The 20,207-nt window shown below is 24.3% G+C and overlaps 1 protein-coding gene across 1 annotated transcript in view; it reads left to right on the top strand.

Moving 5' to 3' along the window:
- Nucleotides 1-20,207, top strand: part of LOC145833039 (collagen alpha-1(XIV) chain-like) — a 43,924-nt gene that overhangs the window by 6,404 nt on the left and 17,313 nt on the right. The window contains exons 4-6 of the mRNA XM_082940241.1: nucleotides 27-171; nucleotides 394-500; nucleotides 653-657. Of these exons, the coding sequence (XP_082796367.1) occupies nucleotides 27-171; nucleotides 394-500; nucleotides 653-657 (257 nt within the window). The remainder of the gene's footprint in view (nucleotides 1-26; nucleotides 172-393; nucleotides 501-652; nucleotides 658-20,207) is intronic.

Below are 20,207 nucleotides of genomic sequence, written 5' to 3'. Positions count from 1 at the left end.
AAGGTAAATCATATATAATTTTATAGTTTTACACGGAATCTGGTATACCAACACGTCAGCTAGACACTAGTGTTTGTGCAATTTGTGGATTTCAATTGGATAACAATGTAGCTACTTTGCCTTGTGGGCACGCATTTCATGAAAACTGCATTAGAGGATGGTGCATTATTGGTTGGTGATTATTGTAAGATATGAGAAATTTTCGTAACAAAAATGTCTTTAAAAGTTATAGAATAAAACTAGATAATTATAGAATAAAAAAGATTAGAAAACGTTATTCTTGCATTTCAAACCTAAGTATTTGTTTTCCTATGTTATAAAAGTACAAACTTGTGTTTTTACACAGTTTATAGTACTTAACTACTCTTTTCCTCATAACCCAATATTTTAAAGGTAAAAAGGAAACTTGCCCATATTGCAAGGAAAAAGTAGATCTGACGAGGATGTTTTCATCAGTGTCGGATAAACTCGACATTTACCACAAAGATTTGCTTCATCTCGTTAGATATGTGTTTTGTTGGCTGCCCCTGATTATTTTCACGCTAAAGATCATTTTTTATTTGATCGGTTTCAACTTGTAAAACTGAACTGAAGTTTATTAAAATAATAAAATAGCCATGTGATTTTTGATTCAGTCATTTTATACTTAAAGACAAAGTTAGTGGCTACATGTAAAAATGAAACCAATTCTCTTATTCGTTTAGAATTTTTTTAAAATTACACTTAAAAAAACTTTATGCAAAGCATATGAATTTATAAAAGGTATCGACAGCTATCTAATTGGAAGGCCAGATATACTAAAATTTTAAATTAATGATTGACTTCTTACTAAAAAGTAAAAACTTTTCACTCTTAAACTTTACACATGGTTTTAAAGACTAACTGTTGTTTACTAACTTTACTAATTTTTTATGAATATTCCAAAGTATAAAAAAAAAGTCTTATTAACAATCGGAATAATCTTTTGTGATTGTTTTAATGTTATTACCAAATATTTTACATTTTACGTATAGCTGAACTGGTGTTAGTGGTTTCATTTACAAAGAATAAAGATGTCTTAGCTTGTGGTATCTTCATTAAAATTTGAATGCATTATGAAAAAACAAAATAATAATATAAAATACATGTAATATTAAAATATGTAGTACTTAACAGTAATATTTTTATTATAGGTAACAAATGTTTAAAATATATATAATAAAATAAGCAAGCTTTTTAACAAACATTTTAAAGTTAATTGAGATAAGTTTTTTAACAGATTTTTCTAGTACGAAAAGTATTACCAGTTTTAGAGCTTTGTTTGTTTAGTACATTCAACTCGCAAATCTACGCACTCGTTTAGTTACGCACTCTCGTTTAGTTACGATTTTATAACTCTAAAAAATAGAATAAAATAATAGTTATCTTAATATTCTAAAGTAAGAACAAAATCAGCAAAACTTTGCTCGAGTTACAATATACAAATTTCATATAAGGTATGCAATTTTCGAAGAAAGTTTCACCTTGTATATACGGCTATATAGTTTAAATACGTATTTAAATAAGTTTAAATCAACGGATTTAATAACTAATCTTTTGTTTACCAAAGTCGTTTATACTACTTTAATTGAAGTATATTCTTTTTATGCGCAAAGCTATGTGCTAGTATTAGCTACATAAAATAAAAGCTCTCGTGTTAATTTATGTACGTAACTAATATGTCATATTACGTTTGTAATTTATAGTAAGCATATATACTTAGTAAATAGTTTTAGAAGTTTGAAAAGTATTTTTATTGTTTATTTTTTGAATAACATACATAACTGACTTAAGCAAAATAAACGAGAATAGGTCGTGACCATACACTGCAAACAGCAAGAAATAAAAAGTTGTACTTAGTTTACAATTGTACAATGTAATACTTGTTGTTAAAGTATAAGAAAACAGACAAAATAACACGTATATTTGCTACGTATATGTAGTTTAATAAATTAAAAAAAAAACTGTATTGGTTATCGAAATAAATAGTTTTATAACATTAGTTTAACTTACTTTGACATAAAATATACTATTATCGGGTAGCTGTCAAATTTTCACGAGCGTACAAAATTGCACGAGTGCACTAAATTGCACGAAGATACTTTTTCACGAAGACACTTTTGCGCAAGGGTATAAAATTCCACGAAAATGAAATTGCACAATGTTTTTTTGCACGAACAGACAATTTTGCACGAAGACATTTTTTCAATAGGTTGATTTTTTTTAGTTTCTTTATTATTATTATTTTTTACTATCACTGTTACTACTAATTATTTTTCATTTTTTTTTACCCTCGGTCGGTAGTTTTTTTTTTATTCAGTTTATTTTTAATTTTTTTTTATAACTTTTATTAGTTTATTTTTGTTTTTTTACCATCACTGTTACCGCTAATCCGTACCCTATACGGTCAGTATTTTCTTTCTTTCTGTTTTGTTATTAACTTATCTTTTAGTTTTCTTTTTACTCTCGTGCGAAAATGTAATTCCTGCAAAATTGACCTTTGGTGCAAATTTGTCTTCGTGCAAAAATATCTTTGTTTAACTTTGTTCTCGTGCAATTTAGTAACCTCATGCAATTTTGTCTTCGTGCAATTTTGACCCGTTCCCACTATTGTCTAATAATTTACTTATATAACAGTTTTCTACTAGGCTAATTGAAATACCTTGACACATTTGGCAAATAGTTGTAGTTTTTGTTTTTACTTATGTTGCTAACAAATACTTTGTAAACTTAAGCTTGTTAGCTAATTTGTAGTTTCTCAGTCTTTATTGATAAATTAAAATTGCTGGAAGTTTTTGCATATTAGCGTTAAAAAATTGCTGAAAAATATAGATATTTGAATTCTTATAGATAGAACACAGCTATATATTTTGAGGAGTGTGATCTGAAAATCAACACTGACTCTTAATCAAAGTTATTATTCATAACTTTTGAAGAAAAAACTCTAAGCTTTAAGATGTTAAACTTTAAGTTGAAATAAACTTTGCTTATAATTTAGCTACGTATATATAATACTTTTATTAATAATTAAGAGTTTGTTAAGTCTGAAAATTCAAACACAGATTGAAAAATCAAAGCGTATTGATAATTGAAAACTGCTTTTAACAGATTATAAAGATTCAATATAGTACTTAAATTACTTTTGTAGAACAGAACGAAACATAAAAACATAAGTATTTTGTTTGAAATTAATTTAGAAAAATTTATTTCATAATTAACTGTAAACAACTATATTAATTGAAATAAAGAAAAACTAAACATAAAAAAATAAACAAAAAAATTCATAAATAAGTTTTGCACTGAACTTTGGGTATTGCTTGAAAAAATGCTCGGGATATCGTTTGAGTAATTGCATAAATCTCCTGTACAGCAATCATACATCACAGTATAGTTGTCTATGATTCTTTCGTTGATTCCGGTTTTATTACATTGATCTACAGCACAACCTTTTCCCAAGCAGTATTTTCTGTCCCCACAACTGAGGTACGAGCCATCTTTGGGGTTTTTCAAAAAAGCCGTGGCACAATACTTGTAGTGCCTACTGTCACAATCAAAAACAGATAAGTTGCGTTCACAGCCAGTTTCCGGTCCGTAGTCACTGCAACTGTGGCACTTTATTCCAGAAGATGAACAGATAAAGTTTAACAATAAGACTGATAACACAAAAGCAAGCTTCATTATGATAGTTAGCAGTTTTTTAGCAACTGAAATAGCTTAAACTCTTTCATCTCTTTTATTGTTTCTATTATTTCCGGTTGTAGTTTACGCAATACTAGAGTTCTTAAAATATCAAAACAAACATAATGATTTTTAGGCTAACTATGTTTTTTTTGTTAATATTTGTGAGTTTTAGCATTATAAATTGTTTTAATGCTAACTGTAAATTAAAAACTTCTTAGTTGTTTAAAACTTAGCTCCGTAGTTAAATTATCTAAGTTTGCCTAAACTCTAAGCTTTCTAAAGTTTTTGAATTACCTTTACATGGTTTTAATTTTTCAGCGGTTTTGTTTGAAAATCAATTACTAAATTTGTTTTTAAGTAGTTGTCGAAGCATTTTTGCTTAATTTTTCTATTGCAAAAAAAAAACATTGTATCTTCTAAACGTTAAATATTTAAACAAATGTTAGTAAAACTAAATTTAAAATAGCAATTAGTAGTAACAGCTTTTAAAATAAGTTGATTTTATACATTAATAGATATAACGTTTATGTAGCGTTATTTTTTCGTAACTTATAATTGATTTGATTTTTTATTTGATGCTTTGTTTGGTTGACAAACTGAATGGTAATAGAAATATTTTAACATTTTCAAAAAGCTAAGACTACATACACAATAAATAATTTTTAGTTTTGATACGTTTATCTTTATTTTTCCTTGTTATTTTTAGTTCTACATAATATGAATAAAAAATCCTTTAAATTAATTATATTAGAGCTATTAAAATCTTTAATTTAAGGTATTTAGTTTTCAATATTATTATTAGTTATTTTAGAAAAAAACTCACAACATTTAAAATCAAAAATTTTTATTAGTTTTTAATTTACTAAAATTATAGAGCACACCTTTTTAAATTACAATGATCAACGATAGTTCAAATTTTTACATAACTTTTGTCTAGTTTATTGTGATTATGACTTGAAAAAGATTAAATTTAAAGTAATCTATGTACTATAAAGTTTAAATTTTTTGAAGATTAATAGGTTAAAGTTTATATTTACAAGAAAACTAGCATGAAAACAAGTAAATTAGGATGCAATTAAACTTTATTTGTTTGTTTTTAATTGAATTACTAAGCTGATTTAGGTTTTCCCTTACACTTTAATTAGGTCAAAACAAACACTGTAAAACTATTTACTTTCATCACTGAAATAGAAAGGTTATGTTGTAACTTTACTATCTAGTATAAAGAAATCAAATATAAGCTTTTTTTCAAACCTAAAAATCTTACGCTAATATAAATTGTACTAAAGCTTGTAAAGTCATATCAAAAATTAAGATTGAAAAAATAATAGTATAAAAATAAAGTTCAACATAAGTATAAAATTTAAAGAAGTATAAAAGAATTAAGCGTACAAATAAAATCTCAATATTTACTTAAACTTTAAAACTTTGTTAAACCTACTGTTTGGATCTTAAAAAAATTAGATATAATATTAGAAAGTGCAAGTTAACTTAAAAGTCATATATGAGGTATAAATGTCTGAATGCATCGTATATTAAAATATTATTTCCGAAAAATAATACATACTACTCAGATTAAAACATTGACTAGCTAAATAAAATTTAGGTATAATTTTTTTAAATATACTTTTTTTATGTTAGTTTTGATGTTTTTAATTTTAAGGTTAAACCTATTTAGTGGTTGTACGTATTTTTATAATAAACAATAGACAACATCAGTAGCTAAATATTTTTATTTAAAAGGTATAATTACTAATAGGATGAAGTAATATTTTATTTATCAAGTTAGTTCAATTTAAAGTTTTTTGTATTCATCTTGAAGTTCTTGTTTTACTATTAATTTAGTTCTTTTTTTTTGCTTAAACAAAGTATCTCTTCTTAAGTGCGCACTTTTTAGGTACACATTTTTGACAAGTACGCACATTTTACTAAAAAGACAATGCAAACAATATTTAGATTTGTTTTTTAAAAGTTTTACTTATCGGTTAGTAATAAATAATAATGCAAATCAACTTTTTATTTTCAACATAAATATTTTTTAATTTAAAAGAGTTGTTTGTAAAAAATATAACTACCCGTAAGCTATTTTTTTTTCTTGTTAACTGATTTTTATTATACACGAAGATCATTAAATTTTCTAGTTGTTTACTCATAACACTGGTAAGTTCTAATTTGAATTAAATTAAAATAAAAAGAACTAAATAGCAATTTAACTAAGCTTGAATTAACTTCTGTTCATTAGTTTTTTATGGGTTTGAAGATGGTATTTTAAGCACTGTATTATTAAGTTCTTACTAGATATATAGCAGAAGAATGTTTTATTGCAAAAATGTGAAGTAAGTTTTTATAAATGTTTTGCTTTGTGTTTTCTCAAACTTAATAAGTATTTAGGATAGTTATAAAAGCTTTTTACAAAATTTTTATACAATTTTTCTTAAAACAATTTTTAAGTAACACAGCTAATATAAGATAACATTTAAACACTGTATTAAAAAAATTAAATAAATACTATTTAAGTATAGTTAGTTTTGTAAGGAAAAAAGAAAAACTTATTTTAAAAGTTAACTTATAAATTTTGTAAAACTTTTATGATTGTCACTTTTACAAATAAACTCTCTTACAAAACCATAAATCAGGATTGCTACTAGTTTTTGGGAAATTTCTTGCAGACTTTCTGAATTTCTTCCAGGTTTTTAAAAGTACAAGTTTTTTGGTCTACTTTTAGTTTGAAGTTAAGATAAAGGTAAAAACTGTGCTAAGTAGTATAACAACGTTAAAAAGATACTGTGAAGCTACTTTAAATGTGCTTCTTATTAAAGAAAATTTTGATAACGACAAATTTTTCTTATCTATATAAATCAAAACTTTTTTACTTAACATATAAAATTTGTTTTAAATTTCCGGTTTTATAGTTATCTTTGTTCAAAGTTCAAGTTTTTCCAATTTTTTTAAGTTCTCAAATTCCAGGTTTTTATGCAAAATTATAAAATTCCAGGTTTTGTCAGGATTCCAGGATTTTAGGCAACCCAGATAAATACTGATTGGATTATCTTATGTTTAAAAAGTAAATTTATAAAAAAAAACTAAATTATATATCTAATAACTAGTTTTTTTTCAGGTTTTTTAAAGTACAAGTTTTTATTTTGTTTTATTTTAGTTGTGAAACTAAACTTAAGATATGATTAAAAGGATACTTTAGTTATACATTATTTTTGTTTTGTATTAAACAAAACTCTGATCATTATAGAAAATCTATATTTAGTCTAAAATTTCTTATTAAATCTTAATTTTATCCTGTGTATGTAGTTATTGTTCAAAACTTCTGTTTTTTATTTCAGGTTTTTATTAGTAAAATATCTACCTTGTAACTACATGTGCAGAAACTTTGTTAAAAATAAGGTTTTTGTTTTCAACCAGAACTGTTATCTAAAATATAGCCTGAGTTATCAAGAATGTGTGGCAACAATGAAATATTCATCATGTTTGAAAAAAAAACATAATGTAAAAAAAACAGCAATATTTGACGAATTTATATACATATTAGCTTATACATTGAGAGTTTATAAGTTGTTTACTATATATAATATTTTTTAGTTAATGTTGAAACTTATGAAAAGTACTTATAAAAAAGTTAAAAGGTTTTAAAAATGCATTTTTAAAATGTTCCTGATTATTAAACTGCCTCAATCCTTTGAACGAATTAAAATGGATATTTATTATTAAAACAATAAACTTTATCTTTAGATGGAACACATTTGTTTTTAGTATAACTTATTTTAATTTAACTTTTAGTTAACATATTTCTGTATAAAAGTTAAAAGTAATTCTTTAAATTTCACAAAGTTTTTGAATGCTACGTTAAAATGATCCGATGAAAATAAATTTGTTCAGTACAGGGGATTTTTTGGCTCTGAGACTCGAGCCCGGTCCCACGTATACCGTTGAGTTTTCTTATAAGATATGTATTAAATTTGGTATATACTAGCTTAATACTATAGCATGCTAATCTAAGTAAACTAGCCTTTAAATTGTAACCTTGCTAATTTGTTCTAAGTTCTAGGGGTTACGAATGTTAACAAAACTATTCAAAACTTTATTTTTCTGATGAAACTTTAAGAAGTATAACATGATTCTAGTTAAGTAAATTTAAGTAGTTTTTATGGATTTATATTTTTAATTGTATGTAAATGTTTTAAATAGGTTTTTTATACGTTTTAAAAGCTTTAAGTACTGTTTTTAATATTAGAACTTTATCTCTAATACCTTAATTTTAAATATTACAGTACAATATTTCAAAAAATATCCTCGAAAAATATGTTAAAAGTAAGTTAACTCAATCTCACAAAAAACAAGCAATTTTTTAAAAGACCTAATATAGCCTTTGTTATTTTAGTATACTGCCTCATATATGCTAACGAAAGTTAATGTTTAAATAAATTATTTATATGCACATATAAAGCGTAGATGTTTTGAAACATGTTGTTATATTTTTAAAATTTAATAAATAGAAGTATTACTTTACAAAAAAAATATTGTTTACTTAAGTATTACTTATTTTAGAGGGTAAATATATGATTATTGACTATTAAACCTTTGAAATATTTACTGAATTTTTGCTGTTAATTAATTTGCCGTTTTGAAACAGTTTGGAAAACACATAAACTTTTCTAACAGTGTAATACAAAGAATTACAACTAAATAATTGTTACACCGATACAAAAAATTTAATAAAAAATAATAAAAAATGGGCCTATAAGTTACTATTTGTAAAGTTTTATATATAAACATATATAACAACTGTAAAAATAAATTTTAGGTTTTATCCGAAATTTTATTTATTTATATACTATAAAGTTTATGCTTTCTCCAATTACATATAATTTTGAAAATACATGTACTTTAAATTCAGTTTTAAAAAACTATATCAGCCAAGCTTTTAATTTAGAAAGTTCATAGTTTCGTTGTCAATAAAGTTTTGATAAAGTACTTTCAGAGGTTGTTTAAACTTTATTATTAAGGTATTATTAACATTTAACTATTTTAAATTGTTTGCTTACACTAGTTTATTCCAAGGGTATTTAAAACTTTATTTTTAACAAGCTAAATTTACTTAAAAATATTTTTTTCAGGTTTGATTTTTAGCTTTTGTGCTATTATAAGTTAGTTTAATACTGTAGTAAAAGCATAAAACCCTAGCTAGTAATTAGAATGTTTTTTAATTTTTATGATAGAACTAAATTTGTTAAAAAACAGTATTTAAAACTTAAAATAATCTTTTAATAAATTTTTAAAATTGTGATGTTTTAAAATTTGTATTTCTAATAAAGTTTAAAAAACTGTACGAAATTAATTCGAGTTTTTAGTTTTGCATATACTTACGTTTAAATATCAAACATCTAAACTATTGTTTGTGAGATTGTTCACAAATTAAAGTACCTTTTCTACAAAATAATCAACCAAGTTTGATAATACGTATTTTCCAAATGTAAAACTGTACTAAATTAATAAATTGAATTTAAAAACAACATTTAAGTAAAAACTTAGCGAAATTAATCTATAGCTTTTAGATTCAACGGAGAACAAGAAAAACAGCAGTTTTAATTAGTCATTATTGTTTTCATTTTAATTTCTGTTTCAAATAGGGTGATTCTAGAAGATTTGCTAGTATAAATTTTTATTAGAATAAAAAAAGAAAATAATTAGACTTATAACTTATTGAAGAATAACTTTCTTCCATTAGCATAACAAGAGTTACATAGAATATAAAAGTATACTACAGATTGAAAGCAAATAATATTGATAAAGTTTAAAAAAAATTCGAAAAAAGAAAAGAATATATATGTCCAAAGTAAAAAAAAAACTGTGGAATTTTTATTATATTTAAAAAATATTTTTCTTATTTTGAAACGTATGTATCTAAAAAAAATAACAACTTATAATTACATTATAAAAACTTTAAAATTTAATTAGTCTCTAAACTAAGATAAGCAAATGTAAAAAAACAAAATTAAAAACAAACATATTTTTTTGTACTTACGCTTATTTTCCTTAAAATATCAATCAATTTTCAATGTATTTCTGACGTAACTATAAACTGATGACATATCTCTAAACAACTTTGCTCAGTTTTATTTAAAAAGTAATTGTGATGTAAGTGAAAACTGTTCACTTTCTCAATATTTATTTTTCAAACATATTGCTAACAGTAGTAATTGAAAAGGGTTAGCCGAAATGTTTTATATATTATATATATTGCTCAATAAAGAGGTTTTGAATGTAATGTTTTCATCTTTTGTATAAAATTACCAGTACTAAAACGTTATTTGTAAATTTTGAAAAATTTTAAGCCGTTTAAGATGTTAAACTTAAAGCTTAAATAATATATTTTTATTATCTAGCTATATTAAAATAATAGCATTTTATTAATAACTAACAGTTTTTAAACGCAAAATAAAAACAAGTGTTTTTTAACAGATTATAAAGATGCAACTTTTAATACTTAGATAACCTTTGTTTAACAGAAAAATTTATCAAAAATGTAACTAATTGGTATAACATTAGTTTCAAAAACTATATATCATAATTAACTGTAAACAACAATATTGATTGAAATATAAAAAACTAAACATAAGAAATAAACAAAAATATTATTACACAAGATCTGAGCTGAGCTTGCAAAAAAGTTTGAGTAATTGCTTGGAATAACGTTTGAGTAATTGCATAAATCTCCTGTGCAGCAATAAAATATCACAATATCGTTACCCACAACTCTTTCGAAAATACCGGTTTTATTATTACAAATTTCCGTAGCACAATCTTTCGATCTGCAGTATTCTCTGTCCCCACAACTGTCGTACGAGCCATCTTTAATGTTTTTATAAAAAGCCGTGGCACAAAATTTGTAAATATGGTCAAAACATTCGATAACCGATGAGTTACGTTCACAGCGACTTTCCGATTCATAGTCACCATAGTCACCATAGTCGCCGCAACTATAGCATTTTAATCCATAAGATAAACAAAAAAAGCTCAACAATAAAACTGATGATGCTAAGGTAAGCCTCATTTCGAACGTTTGCAGTTTTTTAAGCAAATAACTTGACTTTAATTCTTTCACCTCTTTTATTGTTTCTACGATTTCCGGTTGTAGATCACGTGACCATAGAGTTTGTTAATTATCAAAACAAACTAGATGACGGTGAAGATTTCTAAGAATGGTTTTTTATTAGTTTAAACGAGCTATTCAATTATAGCAGATATTGGCAAAATCTGGCCCGCAGATCGAATGATGCCCGCAAACCAGAAATCTGCGGCCCGCGATGTACTTTTTGGCTAAAAGCTTAGATTATTAAACACAATAAAAAAAGTGTTGTAACAATTTTCTGTTTTGCTTTATAATTAAAAAAAAATTAGTTCTTTTCTTTTGCTTATTATATTAGAATTTAGATTTTAAACAGTACTTTTATATAAAAAAATTTAACTATTATTATATAACTTTGGTACGCAAAAACAACTTTTAGAAAAGTTTTGTAAGACATATGATCTTAAATTTATTATAATTATAAAACAAGTAGCCTACAATTTTTTATAGAAGAATCGGATCGATTGTGAAAACCTAAAAATTAAATTTTGGTTAAAAACCAAATTAAAAAAATGTCTCAACTCGTAAAACAAACATTTAGAAAGAAATGCTAACTATAGTTAAGAACTATTGTTAGAAAATTTAGTTATAATACAACTATTTTTGTACATTGTTACAAAAATATTTAATCTTAAATTCTTTAATAAGTAGATTTTCAAACATTTTTAAAATGCTTATTTAAGTTGATTCTAAACCAAACTTCATGTTTTAAAAATAAGAACAAAATTTGTTAAAAATTATTATCGAACAATTTTAACTTAACTATTTTTGCGACAATTTAAGAAAAAAAAATCTTATAATTAAGTTCTGTAATAATAGTTAAAACATCTTTTTTTAAATAACAATTTTAAGAAATATATTCTAAAAAAACTTCGTCAAATTTATTAATATATAAAATTATAGATACTAACAATTGTAATAATCATGCTATAACTTATTATATGTCACTTATGATGTACTGATGATTATTCCAAACTTAGAATTATGTTTAACCAAATCAATAAACAATGAAATCACACTAGTATCGATTGTTGAGATTAGTTTTTTCTTTCCACAGTTTAAAGCCGTTTTTGTCAGTTCGTCACTAGATAGGTAAAAAAATATTTAAATTTGCTTTTATTGTCTCACATTTAGTTAAATAAATAATTGATCATCGAACTTTACGTCCATTTTATACTTCCTATAAGTTTTAAACTATTCCAAGATCACTAAACAAAGTTGTTTTACAGACGACATGAAAACTAGGCATTAAAACGAGTTAGTTAGGATGTAATCAATTTTTATTAGCCTGTTTTTATTTGAAATATAAAGTTGTTTTTGTTTTCGTTTTAATTTTAGTAAAGTAGAACTCAAATACTTTCACTCACTTATTTTAGTGACAAATTTTATTTTGACACTAAGCAATTGAGTGCACAAATATTTGAAAAAAACACTTTTGTCCAGAATTAATAATTTTCAATTAATAGAAATTGTACTGAATGTTGTTAGACCATGTCAGCAATGCAGCTCAGAACATCTAAATAAAATATTAAAATTTGTAATATACTACAATTCAATGTAGGGAAAAATAAAAATTCAGTACTAATAAAACTTTAAAAGAGTTTTTTAAACTTAGTGTTAGGAACTTAGGAACTAAAAATTCATTTGCATTGAGTTAAACCGATTGTTAATCTAAAAATGCATATTTAAGAAAATAATTAAAATTGGATTCAAACACTTTTTGTTGTAATTAGTATAATTATTTTTAGAATAAAATAATGTTTTATTTATCAAGTTAGTTTAATTTGAATACTTTGTTTATCTATTAAAGATCTTGTTTTACTGTTTTACTAGAAATTTAAATTTGTAGATCTCTTTAGATATTTTGATACAACCATTTATGTATTTAGCAAATGATAAAGATTTTCATTGCGAAAGTTATTCCTGTTGCGTAAAGGATTGCAACAGAGCAAATGACCCAGGCTAATAAATTAATGAGAATGGCATATATCAAATTTTTGTGTATGTTTCTGTTTTCTAATTAAAAATAAAAAATAAAATTTGTTTTAACTATGGTAAAAGTTTTTGTATTACTAATTCTAGTTCGTTGGTTTCATTTTGCCCCAACTAACTAAAATATTTTATTTTTCTTAATAGTTTTAGCTAAAAACCAAAAACTTAAATAAAAAAACCGCAAGTCTTTTTAGTTTTACAAATTTACGTTTTTTAAAACAACAACTGTTACTATTATGTTTAGTAATGATTTATTTAGCATTTATTTCTTACTGCGTGATAATATCAGTTGTGATAAAATTCGACAAAAATTTTTATGACAATGAAGTTTTTTTTTGCATTAAACATTTCAATATGATTTGCTAAGCTAACTTTTGTAATCTCAATAGAATTGTGACTGTGTACATAACAATCTAGAGATTAAAACTATCACAGCTATATGAGTTGTTTTTATCAGTAAAAAACTTTTTTATCGTATTAAAACCCGTTAAAACTACGTTAGCTTTAATCATTTTGTACAATGTAATAAAAATTAAACTAATAGAAGTTATTTATATAGGTCAACTTTGTGCATTTTGCTTTCATAAAATAAAAAAATTGACTGATGTATACTTTAAATCTAGTCATACTTAGCCATTTGGAATCGATGGTTACATGAAAATTTTAATTGTGACAACTCTAGTTCTGACAATTCAAACTATTAAAAGAATGTTAGAGGGTCGTTACTCAAAATGCAATAAAAAAAGAAATAAAAAAAAGAAGTTTAAAGAAATAGAAAAAAGCGTATCGTACGTCTAACCAATACTTATAAACACTTTTCATGTTTAAAAAAAACTAGTAAAAGCATTTTTTTTAAAAGTATATAACATTACTACTATATTTAGAACTTATTTCAGCCATATTTTCAAACTTTTTTTTTAAATTGAAGGAAAAAATAAGTGTTTGTAGGTACCTACATACGCATTTTTCCAACAATTATATAAATTATTTAGTGGTGGCTACTAAAAAAAATTAAAGAATTTGAAATGTAGGAATTTGAATATCATGTACCCGGATTAATTTTCGAAAAATTTTGAGTCTAGACAAAGTAGTTTGTATTTTAAAACAAAACTTATTCACACTAAATACACAGCACATAAAGTAAAATAAACTGTAATACAACTTTAACGAAAATATCTGAGTTAATATGTTGCATTAAACTAGGGCGTGGCAAAGTTTTTCAATCAACGGGCCGGATCCGAATAATTTTAATCTTTTGCAGGCCGGAGCATTTCGAGCTAGTGATTTACCGGATCCAGTTTCCGGGTCCATCCGAATAAAGACTTTTTAGATTTGAATCCGACTGGATGCTAATTATAAGTCGAGATCCGTATCCGGTTGGATTCTAATTTAAATAAAAGTTTTGGATCATACCGGAATCTAATTTTATTGATACAGTTAATCGCTTTTTAGAATCCGTTAAATTTTTTAAATTTTTTAAGTCTGAGAACTTTAGATGTAGATTGATAGATATCAGATGTTTAAATAATGTCTGTATAAAAGAATTGACATTGTAATTGACAAAGGTACGTATATAAAATATCGTACTTAAAAAAACACTTTGCGTGGGGTAATTCAACAAAAATGTGTTTTAACTAAATTAGAACAACACAAAGTATTAGGACATATTGGTGTAATTATTAGTACACAATAATTTTAAAAGTAATTTTTTACCATGTTTTTATCATTAAATTTTTAGAGTTTTGTTTTGTAAAAATATAATACAAAGTTTTATAAAAGTTGACCCTTTGTAAGCTTGTTACTTCGCTCGCGGGGCGGTAATATCATTTGAGGGCCAGATCGCATTAAAGTTTAAAAAACGGTCTGGGGTTGGTCATTTTCACTCTGCGGGCCGAATCCGGCCCGCAGACCGTACGTTGCCCACCCTTACATTAAACATTAAAATAAAAAAAACAAAACGTATCGTAATTTGACTACAGGTTTTACACAATTTAACATTTTTTGCTTAGTTAACCACATGTATAATATCAAAAAGTTCTTTTGGTTTTGTCTAAAATAGTACTTAAAAATGTTTGGTTTAACGGTAGATTGGTAACTAAACTGAATAAAAAGTAGAAAAGTAGTCAAAATACTTCATAAAGTTTGCAGTTTTTAAAACTTTAATTTTACAACATACCAAATTTAAGTATATCTAAATTGTTAGACTTAAACTTTTGGCTATGCAATTCTATAATAAACTGAAAATTGACTAAAACTGTAGTAATAGTTACTGAAAAAACACAAAGCTACTAGAATTAGAAATAAAATAACATTTCTGCCTATATCTTAATTTTAACTATTAACTTTCTTCAATTTTGAGAACAAAATAAGCAAATAAAAACTACTGTATTAACTTTCCTAAGCTACAAATAAATAGTTTTTCTATAAAACGGGTGTGACGCTTTACAATTAAAAGTTTTTATTTTTGCGTGGGGTTAACATAATTTTTTAAATAACTTATCGAATTTTCAAAATAAAAACTTTGTTTTTATATAACGCATTAACAAAATTTATTTTCAATTTTTAGCTTAAACTTTGGTTAGAGTTATTTTTTAGAAGAATAGAATTAAGTTAACATAAAAAAAAACACACAGTTTATAAATTATTAAAAGTTAACCATTTAATAAAAACAAAAGTAATAGTATTTATAATATAGGTAAAACAAAAAATTAAAGTTATTTAAAAAAAAACTATATTTATTTTAAAACTAAATGTTCAATGTATAATTTTTTCTAATCAAACTTAACATAAGTTTGTTAGAATTTTTATAAATATATAAACATTTGACATTTAAGACTTACACTTTGAAATAATAAGTTTTGGTTTAAAGTTAACTTAATTGTTTATTAAAAACGTTTATCACTCACAAAGTGGTACAAGCTTAAGTTACAAACTTTCTAAATACACTAAAACTTAGTACACAAACAAAATTTACATTATCTTGTTTGACTAGGTTTTGCTTAATTTATTTAAAGTTTTGATTTAGTCGTTTTCCTTACTATTTACAAACTGTTACATGTGTACAACAAAAATTTTAAGAACTAGGTTGTAGCTTTAGAAATAAAAACATTTTATGTTATAAACACAAGCATGAACTAATAAACTTATATACAACGAAATTAATTCAACTACTGTTAATAGTAAATACATAATAGATAAGTTTATCCGTCTGGTGATGGTATGCTGTAGGGTTACAACATGAAAATAGTATTTTTTTAAACATGATTTGAAAGTGGTAAGTTTCGTAATTATTTGTTATTAATGATTGATGTTCTAAAATACATTTTAATTCGGTAATAGATGAGAAATAATATTTTATTTTGTCATCAAGCAGTTTTTTCTACTTAATTTTGAATGTTTACAGTAGCTTAGGAAGTAAAAATATGTAAAACTTGATTGAAACAAAACAGCAAATTTAATAAAGAAAAAGTTAAAAAAAATTACAAACAAATAATAACTTCCAGTGCTAAAATAATACTCGTAGTTTTTGAAAAAAACTTTAAGCCATTTAAAAAGCTAAATTTAAAGTTCAAATAAACTTTATTTATTATCTAGCTATGTAAAAATAACAACATAACTAAGAGTTTTCAAACGAAGATTAAAAATAAGTGTTTTTAAATAGATTATAAAGATACAATTTTTAATACTTAGATTCCTTTTGTATAAAAGAACAATGTATAACAAACATAATTAATTGGTTTGAAATTAATTTCAAAAACTATATTTAATAATTAACTGTCAACAACTATATTGATTGAAATATAAAAAACTAAACATAAAAAATAAACAAAAATATTAATACACAACATCTTATCTGAGCTTGCAAAATAATTTGAGTAATTGCTGGGGATAACGTTTGAGTAATTGCATAAATCTCCTGTACAGCAATCAAATATCACACTATCGTTACCCATAACTCTTTCAAAAGTTCCGGTTTTATTTCCACAAATTTCCGTAGCACAATCTTTCTCTCTACAGTATTCTCTGTCCCCACAACTGTGGTACGAGCCATCTTTGGGGTTTTTATAAAAAGCTGTGCCACACAATTTGTAGTGCGGATTAAAACATTCGACAACCGATGAGTTACGCTCACAGCGAATTTCTAATATATAGTCACCATAGTCACCATAGTCGCCGCAACTGTAGCACTTTAATCCATAACACAAACAAAAAAAGCTCAACAATAAAACTGATGATGCTAATGTTAGCCTCATTGTGATCGTTTGCAGTTTTTTAAGCAAATAACTTGACTTATATCACTTTACCTACTTTATTGTTTCTACGATTTCCGGTTGTAGATCACGTAACAATAGAGTTTGTTAATTATCAAAACAAGTTAGATGACGTAAAAAGTTTTTAATTATGGTCTTTCATTAGTTAGCTATTGTTTTATAGAAGAAAATGGCAAACTTCTGTCCGCAGGCCAAACGCTGCCCGCAAACCAGAAATCTGCAGCCCGCGATGTACTAACTGGCTAAGAGAATAGATTATTAAACACAATAAAAAAGTGTTGTAAAAACTTTCTGTTTTGCTTTATAATTTTTAGTATCTCGAGCTCTATTATTGCTTATTTTGTCGGAATTTAGGTTTTAAACAGTATTTTTATATCAAAAACTTCAATTATTAATAAATAACTGTGGTCAGCGAAAATAATTTTCAGAAAACGATTTTTAAGGTATATGTTTTTAAAATCAAGATAAATACGAAACAAGCAGCCTACCTGTTTTTAGAGGAGACTAGGACAGATTATAATAGTTTTAAAACAAAGCATTGGTTAAAACCAATTTAAAAAATGTCTTAATTCTTAAAAGTGAATATTTAGAAAAAGATTTCAACTATTATCAGTAGTTTTAATTTTCAAATAATTCCTTATTTACACTGTTGCAAAAATAGTTAACCTTAAATTTTCCAATAAGTAGATTTTTAAATATTTTTAACACGGCTTATTCAAGTTGATGCTAAACAAAACTTCATGTTTTGAAATTAAGTACAAAGTTTCTTAAAAATACTTATCGAAGAACTTCCATTAACTATTTTTGCAACAATTTAAGAGAGTAAAATCTTATATTATATCTGTAATACTAGTTAAAAATATTTTTTATATATAACAATTTTAAGAAATTTATTCTAGAGAAACTTGAATAAATATATATTGCTATTTAAATATAGATATATAAATTGTAATAATCATGCTATAACGTATTATATGTCACTTATGATGTACTGATGATGATTCCAAACTTTATTACTTTGCTGAGTTGACAAGTTTGTTGCCTAATGTACATTTTTAACAGTTTTAAAAACTAAGACTAACTAAAACAATAAACAATGAAATCATACTAATATCGATTTTTGTGATTAATATTTTATTTCACTGTTTAAAGATTTTTTTTGTCAGTTCGTCGTTAGATAGATAAAAAATTATTTAAAAATTATTTTGCTGTAACCATCTCAGATTTCGTAAAAAAATTAATTGACAATCAAACATTAAGTCGAGTATATACTTCCTATCTGTTTAAAACTGTTGCCAGATTACTTCGAAAAGTTTTTTTTACAGACGACATAAAAGCTTACCATGAAAACAAGTTAATTAGGATGTAATCAATTTTTATTAGCTTGTTTTTAGTTGAACTATAAAGTTGTTTTTGTTCTGTTTGAACTTTACTTAAGTAGAATTTAATTACTTTAAATTATTATTAGTAACTAATATTTTTTTTGACACTAAGCAATTGAGTACACAAGTATTTGAAAAAAAAAATCTTAAAAAAAAATTAAACATAACCACATTTAAAATTAAATTTAAAACTTGTTTCAGCCATATTTCCAAAAAATAAATAAATACTAATTGAAGAAAAAAAGTGATAGTAGGTATTGATTACACTTATATTCACATTTTTTTCAAATATACATAGTTTTTGTGTTGGGGTCTTTAAAAAAATAAAATCTGAAATGTCGGAATTTGAGTTATACGAATTTGAATATCATGTATTCGGATTAAATAAAGAAAAAAATTACTCGGAATAGAACTTTGAAAACTATGAGCATAGAATTAAGCCTTTTTTCAAAACAAAACTTAATCACACTATAAACGCATTATATAAAGCAAAATAAATTGTAGTACAACTTTATAGAAAGTATATAAGTTAGTTTATTACATTATACATTTAATGAATAACCATGTTGATCGTAAATTGGCTACAAAATTTTTAACATTTTATTTTTTTCCCTTATTAACTACACATATAAAATCAAAAAATTTCTTTTGGGTTTGTCAAAAAAAGTACAAAATAAATTTTTGGTTAAACGGTAGATTTGTGACTAAACTGAAAAAACAGTAGAAAGATAGTAAAAATACTTCATAAACTTGAAGTTTGTAAACATTTAAACTTACAACATACCTACTTTGAATATATCTTAATTATTAAACTTAAACGTTTAGCTACGCAATTCTATAATAAACTGAAAGTTGACTTAAATTGTAATAACAGTTACAGAAAAAACAACACAAAAATACTAGAATTAGAAACAAAACAACACTTATGACTATATCTCAATTTTTAAGTTTACGTAAATAAACTAAGCAATAAATAACTTTTAAATTTTATTACAAAATGCATAAATAAAAACTAATGTATTAACTTTCCTAAGTTACAAGTTAATGTTTTTTCTACAAAAGGATATGACGTTTCACAATTTAAAGTTCAAGTTTTTGCGTGGGGTAAAATGTTTATTTTATATTTTTATAATAACTTATTTACTTTTTAGTTTAAAAAAATTGTTTTTCAATAATTTGTTAAGAAATTTAGTTGTCAATATTTATCTTATTTTTTGTTTTGAACTTTTTTTAATAAATAAAAACTGAAAAAACATATGAAAATTAACTTACAGCTTATAAACTATTTAACTTTGACCATTTAATAACAAACTAGAGTAATAGTATTTATATTGTAGGTTAAATAAAATTCAAAGCTTATTAAAAAACATAAAATATTTTCATTTTTAAACTAAATGTTCAATGTATAATTTTTAAAATCAAACTTAACGTAAATTGTTTAAAATTCTGATTTCTCTCTTCATAAATTAATAAGCATTTGATCTTTATATATATATTTTAAATTAATAAGTTTTGATTGAAATCTAACTAATTGTCTATTAAATTTCAGTTATCACTCACCAAGTGGTACAAGCTTAAGTTACAGACTTTCTAAATACACTGAAACTTGGTACACAAACAAAGTTTACATTATCTTATTTGACTAGGTTTCGCTTATTTTATTTAAAGTTTTTATTTAGTCGCTTTACTTACTATTTTTAAATTGTTACATGTGTACAACAA

Source organism: Thalia democratica, chromosome 4 (assembly GCF_965202585.1).
Source record: "Thalia democratica chromosome 4, ktThaDemo2.hap1.1, whole genome shotgun sequence".
NCBI classification, from domain to species: Eukaryota; Metazoa; Chordata; class Thaliacea; order Salpida; family Salpidae; genus Thalia; species Thalia democratica.
The sequence above is the reverse complement of the archived record's forward strand: the minus strand, read 5'-3'. Positions and strand labels throughout refer to the sequence as shown.